The sequence below is a fragment of the Pleurodeles waltl genome, chromosome 1_2 (genome assembly GCF_031143425.1).
Source record: "Pleurodeles waltl isolate 20211129_DDA chromosome 1_2, aPleWal1.hap1.20221129, whole genome shotgun sequence".
NCBI lineage: Eukaryota > Metazoa > Chordata > Amphibia > Caudata > Salamandridae > Pleurodeles > Pleurodeles waltl.
Genome location: NC_090437.1, coordinates 1204423100 through 1204435968, shown reverse-complemented (window position 1 = coordinate 1204435968; position 12869 = coordinate 1204423100). Strand labels below are relative to the sequence as shown.

At 44.2% G+C, this 12869-nt stretch overlaps 1 protein-coding gene across 1 annotated transcript in view; it reads left to right on the top strand.

Moving 5' to 3' along the window:
* Positions 1-12628, top strand: part of NICOL1 (NELL2 interacting cell ontogeny regulator 1) — a 59487-nt gene extending 46859 nt beyond the window's left edge. The window contains exon 4 of the mRNA XM_069203792.1: positions 10195-12628. Coding sequence (XP_069059893.1) covers positions 10195-10260 — 66 coding nt within the window. The 3' untranslated portion in view covers positions 10261-12628. The remainder of the gene's footprint in view (positions 1-10194) is intronic.
* Positions 12629-12869: the final 241 nt, after the last annotated feature.

Here is a 12869-nt window from a genome sequence, read left to right as displayed (position 1 = left end):
ACTGCAACCCTGCCTTTGCTCCGGCCGCCAAATTTAGAGTTTACTGCCTGCAGCTGGAGTTAGGCTAACCCTTATGATATTGTCCAGTACCTCCATTCTCTCCTACTGTTTCATCATAATGTCAGTGGCAACTCTCTTGAATTTCTGGGCCTGCCCTATGTCAGAGGAAATCTCAAAGCAGCCCATCACACTGCAGTGCCTGTTCATTTACCAGCATTCTGCTTGGCAGGGATTCCAGTTATCCCTCCATTCCATTTACTGCAGTGCTACCCTCCATTCCATTTACTGCAGTGCTGACTGTTGCAATTATCTCCCTCAAATCAGCATGAAGGTCATTAATAGAGCATTGTATCTCCTGTTCGCCCCTAGTTAGCCGTATGCTGTCAGGGGCTCTCAACCAAGGTCTTTCCTGACATCTTTAACATTTGACACCTTTGGGTTGAAGAAGCCCTCACTGCTCTTCTTTCCCCCTGGTAGACTCCTCAAATGTGTTGGCTAAAGACGAGGGAGCCAGTGAAACACAAAAAATAATGGATTTCTCAGTCTCTCTACGACCTGACCAGCACTGGACCTGGCCCTGGGCTGTCACAAAAGGTTCCAAAGATGGGGTTAGGTGCTGTTTACGGCAATCCTTACTTTCCCGATTGTCCAGAGTTGTGCTCCCAAAATCTCATGGACATCACAGTGCTCTACCAGCTTGCCCTTATCCAGCTTCTCCTCCCCAAACCACCGGTCAACAGTGATATTTCTGCCACAGCACTCAGCACTGCCCCTCGAAACCCATCTCTTTGGGCTGCACTCCATCCACCCCCACCTCTTGTGGAGGCAGCATCCGGAGATCGGCATCATATGCATCAATGCATATCTAAGATGGAAGACCCTAAGGGCTAGCACCACTACCATAGCATCTGCCATCCTAAAAATCTGAAAAATATTTATCTGTATTCAATTCTTCATTCTGGCATTCAAAAGAGTGCAGGCAGGGACAGAAACAAGAGCCTGTTGGGAGCTCACCTGACCTGAAACCATCTTGACTCACAGCCAGCTCTGCCTCATACAAGTATACTGTCAAAACATACATAACACATTGTTATATAGTTATTTGTATACATGCAATGCAAGCAACAGGATTTGTAATATGCAGTTGGGGTCCTTAAACCATAAACACATGGTGGGTAGGTGCAACAATGGCCTGGAGCTGCTTTGTTCTGATTCTTCATTTTTTTGAGCCCTGGCTACTGCTTTTTTCAAACTTTCATCTAGTTCAGCCCTTAAAGCCCTTCCCTGTGGAGTCCCCCAGGGTTCAGAATTTAGCCCAGTAAATTTCTATGTGTATATCAGCTCGCTGACTGTGTTAATATGTGTAGTGATAAGACTACATTTATTGAAGTATACTGATGGAATGCAAATTGATCAATCTGCACCACCCGCAGCATTAATACTGAATATATGTCTCTCAGCAGTCAGTGGTTGGATATATCAGAACTTCATGAAACTGAGATAATTATCTGTGAGGACATGACCTGCTAACATTCTGATTTCTAGTCAAGTGAATTAAATCCTTATCTCTAGCTTATCCCAGTTGTGAATAATCCACTTCAAGCTGCGCATACTGTGCCACGTTGTTCCTCATATGCAAAAAAGAAAACACATAATACCGATTCCAAGTAGGGTAGAGAGGTGAGAAATTGCTCTGCCTGATTTTAACAAGTCCAGTGTTCCTGCATCCAGTTTTCCCAGGTGTGTGAACATCTGGCCCTATTTTACCAGCTGGAAAATACAGCTGGAACATAACATGTGCCTTGGGTTCCGGCCCAAAGATCATGCACCTCCTACAAGATAGCATGAGCATGAAACAATACCCACTGCACCTGCAAGCCTCTCCTGCCACCTGATTCTTCTCCATCCCACCTCCAGCCTCATATAAGCCCCTGAACCTACTTTCGAGTTACCACCTTCTCACAGGTGGAAGTGGATTTCTCCCTGGATTAGAAAACAACTTGCAAATTTGTCTGCACGTTAATTCCTCACAGATTTAGGTGCAGGTATATCAGACAGAAAAATATTTTTTACTGCATTGTGTGTGTATGGAGCTGGGTTCTGCTTGCAGTACATCCCCCAGTTTTTGCCTGTTTTTTAGATGCAACTTTGACTGAAGTGCACTGAGTTCCTACAAACCGGGTCCCTAGTGCCAGTGTTCATTCCCTAAAACAAAGACTCCAGGTCACTTGATCTGCAGGTGACCAGGCCATTCTGACCCGTATAAGCCCCCAGTAACTGGTACGTCTGGTACCTAGGACATGGGTACTGAAGAGGGCACCTCAGTGGTGCAACACAACTTGTGCCATTCTGAGGGTCCCAGCATCAACCTTATGCAGAATGCCACTGCAGGCTGCATGACAAGGTGCTCCCAAAATTGAAAACACAATACGGCACACAGCCTGGATGAAATATATGTAAGTCAGCCCTCTAGCAGGCCTTACAGCCCTAAGGCAGGGTGCATTATTATATTACATGTGAGGGTATATTTGCATGAGCAGACATGCCCCTGTTGTGCCTCTGTTGTTTCTGAGACATAGTAAATGTACGGGGAAGCCATTTTAAATGCATGTACTGGACACTGGTTACTACGAGTTCCCCAGCTAAATGATAGCTTCCCTGAACCTGGGATGTTTGGTATCAAACATCTCAGAATAATAAACCCTCACTGATTTCAATGATGGATTTATTAAGAAATGCACACAGAGGGCAACTTTGAGGTGCCCCCTCAAAACCTTCCAGCTACTAGTGTGTTGACTGACTGGTCCTGCCCAGTTCAGACACCACACACATGTTTATGGACCCCCGCAGTGACAGGCAGTGCTCTAGAGGCCCAGAGAAAAAAGTCTGCACTGGGCAGAGGTGGTACCTCCTCTCCCAGGCAGGATGGGCATTCCAGGGTGGGAAGCTTCAAAGGCCTTGCCACCTTTGTAATGTGACCCAGGTTTCTCCAGATGGTGCAGGTAACCAGTCCCCCTGTCCTGAACCTATTTCTGGCGGCAGCACAGATGGGAAAATTAGTTAAATTAGGAGAAGTGTCCAATTCATGTCAGTCCCACCCCTAAGGTGGACGAGCTGAAGTGATCACTACTTGTTTAATTCCTCCATCTTGTCTGGAAGGAATTAGGCCACTAAGGTTAGGGTTATGCCCACTTCCTAGCTGAAGTGGCCATAAGAAGGGTATATTCCCGCTAAAGGTGGTCAGCCCATTTGCTACCACTTGGCACTCCCTGTAACACTCCTAATTGAGTATTTAGGTGGCACCCCTGAACCCTACAATTCAGATTCCTGATAACCCAAGAAGGGATGGACACTACAGAGTTGCACTGGCAGAGAAGACTGCAGACACCAACTAACTTGACCTGAGCCCTACGGCTTGTCTGCAGCCCTCGACGATCCTGCACCAGAAGACGATCTGTCCTACAGCCCAGTGACCTCCAAAGTCTTGGGAGAACTGCCTGCCTTCAATAAAGACCACGATCTCCAGTGAACAGCCGACCTGTTCAAGAAACAACTATCTTAAAAGACAAAGAACTATGCCCTGAGGAACTGCAAAACCGCCTCCGGATCCACTTCTGCACCTGATATCCTCGGCCCGAGTCCAAGTGGCCCACCAGTCCCGTGAAGGTTCCCCTAGCGGTTATGAGTCACTATGGGCTGAACCCTGCCAGACTTTCCCTGACCGTGACCTGCCTGATAAGCTGTTTCCAATGCCAAAAGACACCCCTGCACTCAGAGCACTGGGCCGTGGGGAGCTGTACCATCTGTGTCCCTATATTCCCTAGCATCAGAACTTACCTGGGCAGCTGCAGGTTTTCTTCATTCAATCTCCTGGCCTGAGCCTGCATCCTTTTTCCAAAACAGATCTCCCCTATTGACTTACACTAGGCACCCAACACTGTATTGACACTCTACACCCGGCCCCCCTTGTACCTACCTCAACTCCAGGCCCTAACTCTTGCTTTACTCATTTGTGAGCAGCACATCTTCGGTTACCCCTGTCTCCATTGGTTAACATTGGGTTCCCGACATTGTGTTGGCACTCTGCTTCTGACCGCCCCTGTGCCCAGGAGGGTGTACGTTTGGTGCCGTCTTGTGTCCCCGCCTCCTGTGCTTAACCACAGGAGACCAACCTCTTACACCGCTTTACTCACCTGTGAGCAGCTCATCTTCGTTCACCGCCAGTCTCCATTGGTTAGCATTGGGCACCCGACTAAAATTTGACCTCTGCACCAAGCCGCCCCTGTGCTGCTGTGGGTGCACACTTGGTACTGATTTGATCCATGCCTGGTGTCGACCTAAAATCCCAAAGACTGGATTTGTAAGTAGAGCACTTACCTGCAAAACTGCATTCTTGTTTTCCTCTCATAGGTTAACAGTGAAGACCCTGAAAATTGCACTAAATGTCGATTTTTTAAACTGAAAAGCATTTTTAATTTAAAAACTGCTTACCTTATAATTAAGTTATTTGGTTCAAAGCAAATATAAAAGCAAATTTTACTTTTCTAATTTAGACTCTGATTTATTCTTTGAGTGTGTGTCTTATTTATTGCCTCTGTGAGTACAACAAATGCTTAACACGACTCCTTGATAAGCCTAACTGCTCACCCACACCACAACAAATACAGCAATAGACCTATCTATTTTTGCCTCTGCAAACCTTTGGGGATCCATTGGACTCTCTGCACGGTGTACTTCATTTTAGTGCACCATATAGAGAGCTTGCTTCCGACAGTGTCCCCACATCTAATTAAGCCTATCTTGTAATTGTGGCCACCAAGTTTTGGGACGCATGTTGTTATTAAAACTCAGCTATAACAAAGGTATATAGTTAGGCCAACGAGAGATTGTAATAAACTAAGAAACAGTCTTCAAAAAGTGCAAAATACAGCAGCAAAATGGAGACTAAGACCAGGGACAGAGAAGATATAACCACAGTGATGGCAAAGCTTCCATATCTACCAGTCTACCAGTTCATTCAGTTTAAAGTTGTATGCAATGTATACATGGCACATCAGGAGGCTGTACTAACATTTCTGAGGAGGGTGGTCCACAATTATTTACCACATTGTAATCCTTTGGAAGCATGAAGTTCCCTGTGACAGGTGCATCTCTTTCACAGCTGATGATAGAACCTTTGATTCTAAGACTCTGAAATACCCTCCTCCAAACCCACTGGCCCAAAGAAATTATCTAAGATTCATGGGAATGTTGGAAACCTAGTAGTTTCCCCACTAGTTGTACAGAACACTTCACATATGGCATCAGTCATCAGCGTCATGAAATTCCTGAAAACACATGCACTTACAAATAATAACAATAAGATATAAGTTCAGGTGTGTGGGTTTCATGTCATCTATAATCCAGTCTCAAGAAAGTCCCACAGAGTTTGCCTCACTGTATGACTTTCTCTTCAGTTTAGAAAAATGATAGCCTCAGTTTTTTAACCACACATTTTGTTACAGATTCCTCCTCTTGTTCCTTCAAGTAAAATTCCATATTGGTTGTCTTTTGGACCACCTCTTGAGCAATAATTTCATCCATACCTAAAAAGGAATTTGGCTATCTGATGCAGTGTTTCCCACCCAGTCGTTGCTGGCTCGTTAGGGAGCTACAATATAAATTCAGGATTGTCTTCATTGTATGTAGACCTGTCAGAACCCCTTTTAGAGGGCCACAGGGCACACAGGGGTTACTGTTCCTAAGTGTGGTGGTTGAGGCTTTTTATATCTGCTGACCCAGGGCCTGACCTACTGTAGAGCCTGCTCAACTGGGCCAAGTACCCCTTCTGCACCTGACTCTCAGTGGTAGCTGTGGTCTAGCACTCAAGGCTCCCTTGGAGGGGATGTAGATACAGGTCAGTAAAGACAACTCATAACTCAAAGTGTAGACAGTATGAACAATAAATCAGTGTCCATCCAAATACTTGCTTTTAGACGAAAACTAGTATTTAATTTCTAAATTTACACATGTGAAGAAGTACGACATTCAGAAGTAACAATACAATCTGCCTTGAGGTTGGGACTCTAGTAGTTGTCAGGCAAAACCCTGACACACACTCCTTCGTTTAATATGTGGTGGGTATTCTCCATTAACTGGTGGCTGCATCAGGCAATGCAAACTTTTAGGCCGTACTCAAGACTGTTCCCTTGACTCTTTAGAAATTTAGTCAAAAGTGTTTATGGTGCTGCAGTACCATTAGTAGTGAATCCCGTGGGCCCAACTGGCCCAGTTTACGTCTTAGCCTCTCTCATAGCACAGAAGAGTTCGGCAATGCAGCGGGCGCCTTCAGTGTGCAACCATGAGCCCTGTTCAGTTCGGAGATGTTGGGATGCTTGCAGCCTATGACGCAGCAACCCGCGGCATAGGCTTTCTCTCCTAAGAGGTGCTGCCAGAGGTCTCTCAGATGTGAGAGTAGCTCCCAGCTCGCAAAGATGCAGTAAGTTGACTTTTCTCAATAGGAATGAAGGAATCCTTTCTTCAGTTCCTGACTAAAGTCCAGTGGGGAAGTTCGACATCGTCCATTGCATGGCCGGCAGCCCTCCGGTCAATCAGGTGCAGTTCCCTCACAGTGAGGGTCCAACCCGTGGGACGTAGCCTGTCTCTCCTCAATTAAAGACCCAGATCTTTTGGCACATTGGCACTGGCAGGCTATCCTGCCATATGGGGTTGCCATGTTTCTTGGAAAAGACAGGCACTGACTTTCTTTGTGCGAGCACCCACACCAAGACAGTTTAAAATCCCAGTGATTCAGCAGTAATAACTTTACAGTGGCCACCTCAGACATACTGGTTCACCGCAGCACAGCGGTACAGGTTTGCCCAAACCCACACTCTGCTTCACTCTCAGCTCAGTCGCTGCAGCCCTCTCCTGGCTTGCAGGGGTCACAGAGTCAACACGGCACATGGGCAATGGCCCTATCGGTGCACAGCCTCATACCTCACTCAGGGAATCTTCTTTCAGGGCTCCCTACTGGACCTAGCTCCCTCCAGCGCTCTGCTCTTCTTCACAGAGCACATTGGTTTGGCAAGCAGGCAGGCGCTGGTGCTTTAGGCTCCAGGACAAGTGACCTTGGTGTTCTGGGTTATGTCCCCTCACCTAGCAGGGAGACTTGCTCACCTTTGCCCTCAGTCATGGTCACAGGCCAAAGTCTTGCAGAGCTTCCCCTTCTTACACAACCTGTTTGGCTGCTTGGTGCATGCCACGTTTTTCAGGACTCAACCTCCCCTTCTTATAGTCCTTTTCCAGACACCAAGTGTGACTTGGAGCCTGGGTCTTTGACATTTTCTGTTGGGCTTCTGCTTCGTGAGAAGTGTCACTTCTCATTCATTCATGAAATATATCTGTCACATCAGAACTAATGTCCACAACACAATTCAGTGGCTACAGTTCACACCTGGATGTCAGTCAAGGTGATATGTGAATTAAAAAGTTAATCCCAGCCCCCCAGCCCTACACTCTATGATTCCATTATCAGCATCATCTCCCCTTCCGGAGATGTGTCCAGGCCCCCTTCTTGTGCTTTATCACTGAATCAAAGATTCGTTTTTTTGAAGTGTGAAGTGTAAAGGGAGTCTGCTCCTTTTCCCTCCAGTGTGCCCATACTCAGCTCACAGGAATGCAGCAGTAGACAAATCTATCTGGGTAGATTCTTCTTGTCCTCATGTGTTCACCAGGTGGGCCTGGGCTTCTTAAAAAGGAACCCAGGGCCCCCCATGTAATGTACCATTGCAGGAACACTTACTAAGTGCACATTTACAGCACACTCTCTGTCCAGCACTTTTCCTCCAAGCACTGTACACTTACATGTACACATGCATTTAGCAAGCACACTCTTCCTGTGAATTCAGTACACACATTGTGAGTGCAGTGTTCATCACTGAAGCTTTTCTATATTTGACCAGGCTGTGCTCTTTACCGACGCACACTGCCAGCACACTCACTATGTGCGTGCTGCACAACACTTCACCCTTCATGTATTGTACTTCTTGCAAGTACATATACATCCAGCACATGCTTTCATTGCGAACGCACTGCTCAGCACTACATTTCTCATTCAATGTATTCCTCTTAGGCATACATACACCCAGTACATTTACTAACCACACATGCACTGCACAGTACTGCTCCATCCTTGTACTGTACCCTTCCCAGGCACACATACAACCAGTGCAAAATAATTACTGCTGTGCTGCACAGCCCTCCACATATTACCTGATGTAGACCAAGGGTGAGTTAAGCAACGGAACTTTTCAAAAGGTGAATAACCCCTCAGGCCGCACTCCAGTGACACAGGGTAAAAAAGTCCTGTTCAGTACTACTGATCACTACAAGGTATGCTGCTAATGCCATGCTCATGCTGCTTAACTCCTGGTGAAGGCAGGCAGTAGCCTTCCATCACCTTAAAGGTAGCCCTTTGGGGACCCCTCCTGGTCCAATAAGACTGCAATCCATGAGGCAGGCCTATGTCATGGTTTACACACATGATCTGTGTTCGCCCATGACAAAACATCAGCATTAGGGATCCAGACAACAATACAGTTAGGGCACTCAGAGCAGGGGTACACATCTCTTACCATGCAGAGGACTTTTCCGTCCCAACAAGACCCATACATAAAGATCAATCGCCCATCCTACCAGGGTGGTCAAAACCTCCTGCAGGCTCCTTGTAGTCCTGTAGTTGCGGTACGACTTTTGCTTGTAGATTGCACCAAAAAAAAAAGAATGTCAAGATATTTTGTTTGCCTTTGCCATGCTTTCTTTGCTGTAAAAGGGTAAAGGTTCATAGAAACAAAAGAATAACAAGTCCTGATGATAGAGCTCAACAAAGTGTTGTGACATTTTTTTATCTTGCCTGCTCGGAATTATCAAGTCAGTAAGGTATACAAATAAAAGTAGCATCATTCCCAAATTAGGCGGTGATGAATATTTCAGTAGGAAACGAGGAAAGAAATTGCCCTCAGCATACAAGAAACCAGGCAGAAATTCATTCGTTGTTTTCATCCATCAGAAATATAGCAGTTTTTTCTTGACGTTCTTATAACCTCCTTTCAATTACCTGTATTTTCAGGTATTAGGAAAGTATTCCAGAAAGAACTAGCAACAACATCTTAGAACAATGTTTGTGGGAAAAGTAAGGGAGTATTGAGTACAAATCAGTATGATGCAGTGTAAGCACAGCCTGGGAATGAGCCAAAAGAAAATAAAGTAACTGTGAATGGGTTAGCACAGTGTCACTATTTCTACAAGGAGAGTCAGTAATGGGAACGATGAAAAGCACCTCTAGGCACATAACACATTACAAGGTGCAGTGTTTGCAATGTTAAGATATGAATCTCTGTCCAGGATGTGTGGACATTGCATTCCAAACCTGTAACAATGCAAGAGTAGCCATGAAGGGATATAATGATACTCCATGTAAACTGATAATGGATATCTATCACAAAAATATAATATTACAAAAACTATAGGAGCCGAAATGTCGAATACGAACATACAATGAAGTTAGGTATATATTTACAATTCTTAGTTCCACTTCAAAGTCCCAGCAAGACACAAATGTGGTAAAGCTATAGCTACCTATATATGCATACCTTCATACAATACTTTTGTAACCGAAACGCTGTCCATGATTTTTTTGTAGCCCAATATTTTAAATTCGACATTCTGGAAGTATACCCATTGTCCAGATCAGCACAATCATACTGTCTCTCCACTAGTTTTGGAGTTAAGTCTTCTCCAGACTCCAGGCTAAACTTCAGGATCATTCCTGACTCTCAGAACTACATTGCACAAGTGCCACAATGCCTGGATGCCTCCACACTTTACAAGCAACTTCAGAATTCCTCCTTCTGTTACGACTCAAAATACTTGCCTAAACCCAAATGACTCAAAACACTTTAATATAGACATTATCTTGCCATTAAAGGCTGACCACCGGACTGTCCAGCACCAGAGACTCTGTTCAGAAATCATTATGCTGTATTGTGCAGTTTGGACTCCGATCCTAGTACAGATCAATAGAGCTAATAAATACATAAATGAATGTATTTGTTGTCATACACAACTTAAAATGTCTTAAGTCTCACCTTTTATCAAATATATTTTGCTAAGTGTATTAATTGTACTAATTATTATGATAAACCTATTTTACAGACGGAGACCCTTCTCCTTCGAGCAGAGAAGAGAGGCCTGTGTGACTGCCTCCCCTCAATCAATTGAAAGGACTCAGAGAAATGGTTTGCAGACGCCCTTCACCTTTGAGACTGTGGCACAATTTGCTGACCATTGGGCTCAACTTGCGTTCAACATGAACATGCATGTGTCAGACTGTAAAGCATAATTGTGGTTTCCACAGAGACACAGCTGCAGACATGTACCGTTATGTAAGCATGTAGTGTACTCCCTCTAGGAATCCAGGGAAATGTCACTCAAACAAACAACTGTGTGGCAACGACTTCACTTTCTGCATCTTCAATTCCATGCATTTATTTATCAATTTCATGTGCCGCTCTACACATCCAGGGAAAGATCCAAACAAGTGTTACGTTATTATATCCTTAAGCTTAATTGTGCAGGCCAAAGGTTAAGTTTTATTGTGCTGTGCTGTGTAGAATATATTGACAGAAAAATAAACACTAAGGCCCATATTTATACTTTTTGACGCAAACCAGCGCCGATGCTGGTCTGCGTCAAAACATTTACCGCTGGCTAACGCCATTCCAACACGCCGGGCAGGCGTCTTATTTATGGATTGACGTTAGCCGGCGTTGCGGGCTGATTAGAGTCAAAATAAATGACTCTAACCGGCCAGCGCAGGCGTAGGGAAGAATGGGGGTTGTGCGTCAAAAAATGGTGCAAGTCAGGTTAGAGTAAAAAATCATGGCTCTAACCGGACTTACGCCATTTTTTGACGCACAACCCCCATTGAAATGACTTCTGTCTTAGGAAAGACAGGAATCATGCCCCCCACCCAATGGCCATGCCCAGGGGACTACTGTTAAAATTTTTGACACAAATTCGGCGCAAATAGAGTATAAAAATGGGCCTAAGGGCCTCATTTACAAAAGTCTAATGCATTGTCATTGATGCATCAGATTTCTTGCGCCTGCCGCATACCCCCTAACAACGCCATGGATGCGCTGTATTTACACTTCAGAGTTCCATGGCGAATGTTTTCACAACAGAAATTCTGACGCATCAGTTGGCGCTAAGAACTAATGCATTGCTGGAGTTGAGTCATTAAACTGGCACAACTCCAGCAATGCGAGGAGAGTGCCATAGGAAAAAGCCCTGCGTCAATTTTACGTCAGCTCTGAGCAATCAGTAACATTCTGACGCAGTGAAGTCATAAAATTACACAGTGAAAAGTTGTAAATTTCACTGCACCAGTTCTACATGGCTTTTACCGAAGAACGCCTACATTTTACCTGCACACATTATACTTGGTGCAGGTAAAATGTAATGCATGGCTTTACAAACTGACACATTGGGCCCAATGCGTCAGTTTGTAAATATTGAGCAGTGTAGTGCACTGCTAGCGCCACGACTGCGTCAAATCAATATGACGCAGAAGTGGCGCAAAGAGCTTGTAAATGAGGCCCTAAGTGTTTTACACTTGAAATGTCCAGTTATAGTACTTTTCAGATTTAAAATTCATTTTGTGTTTGGTAGACATTTTGTTGGCCACCTAATCCCCAGTTTTCACTGACTTAATGGTCATTGGTAATGCACATTGGACTTGATTTTAGCATCCCTGTTTATCTTACTCAAACTTTGATATTTATCAGTTGTAGTCAAACAGGTATTTGCTTTTCATAAAATTATGTTGTCTGCTACTGGTACATTCAGAATGGATCATTTATCAGGAGTAGATCAAAAACCTTAATTCAGTTGCCCAGAATTCATTCATACAATAAAATATTCTTTAATGAAATCTTGATGTGTGCATACAATTTCGCTTTCAGAACAAGGCTAAAGCCTAGTGGGATAGAAATTTCATCAAGACGATTGTTTAACACCGTCAAATAAAACCATTTAAGGACTTTGTTAATGCTAATGTCCAATCCCAATACTAATCAAGAGTAATAAGATTTCATTTGCTTTGATTCTGAATGTGTTTCAACATACATAAAATGTTTTCTGGTTTTCTTGGCCTTGCCAAAATGTTATTAGTTTTTGGTTCTTATTTAGTTTCTCAATGTTATTATTTAAATGTGATAAACTACACAAAATGACTGACAGTACATCATCAGGTGCTTTGTTGCATTTATGCCATTTAATTTCATGCTTACTGTCAAATAGAAGCATCAATAAAATAAAACAAATCCCATCATATATCATAGCAGTGGGATGCGCTATATTACATCAAATTCTAATTTCCCTCTTACATGATTTTCAACATTTTCGAAGGCTGATACTTCATTTGCAATGCATTCAAATGCATAAATATAAAGTCTAATGGTCCCAAGTGCTTTGAAGATGTAAACCTGCAGCCAGTAGATTGATCGTTGAATGGGCGCAGCTATGTTTAGTATAGAACACTGCATTGGCCAGAGTCTATATAATAAACTATGCACATGTTGTTGAAGTGTAACGAGTGCGTGTGTCTGGATGTGGCAGCACTTGATTGAGGCTTTATGGGCCCAGCTACTTTGAAGATGCGACTAGCCTAGCTCACAATGGCACCTGACATAAGGATATACCTGCAACAAAGTTCTGGATGGGATGCTGAGCTTCAGCCGGGCGGGACACTGAAGACCTGCTGAAGTGAAGAAGCTGACTGGTCGACCAGAGCCGGGCTGGTTGCCCAGCTGCGGAGGAGAGACTGG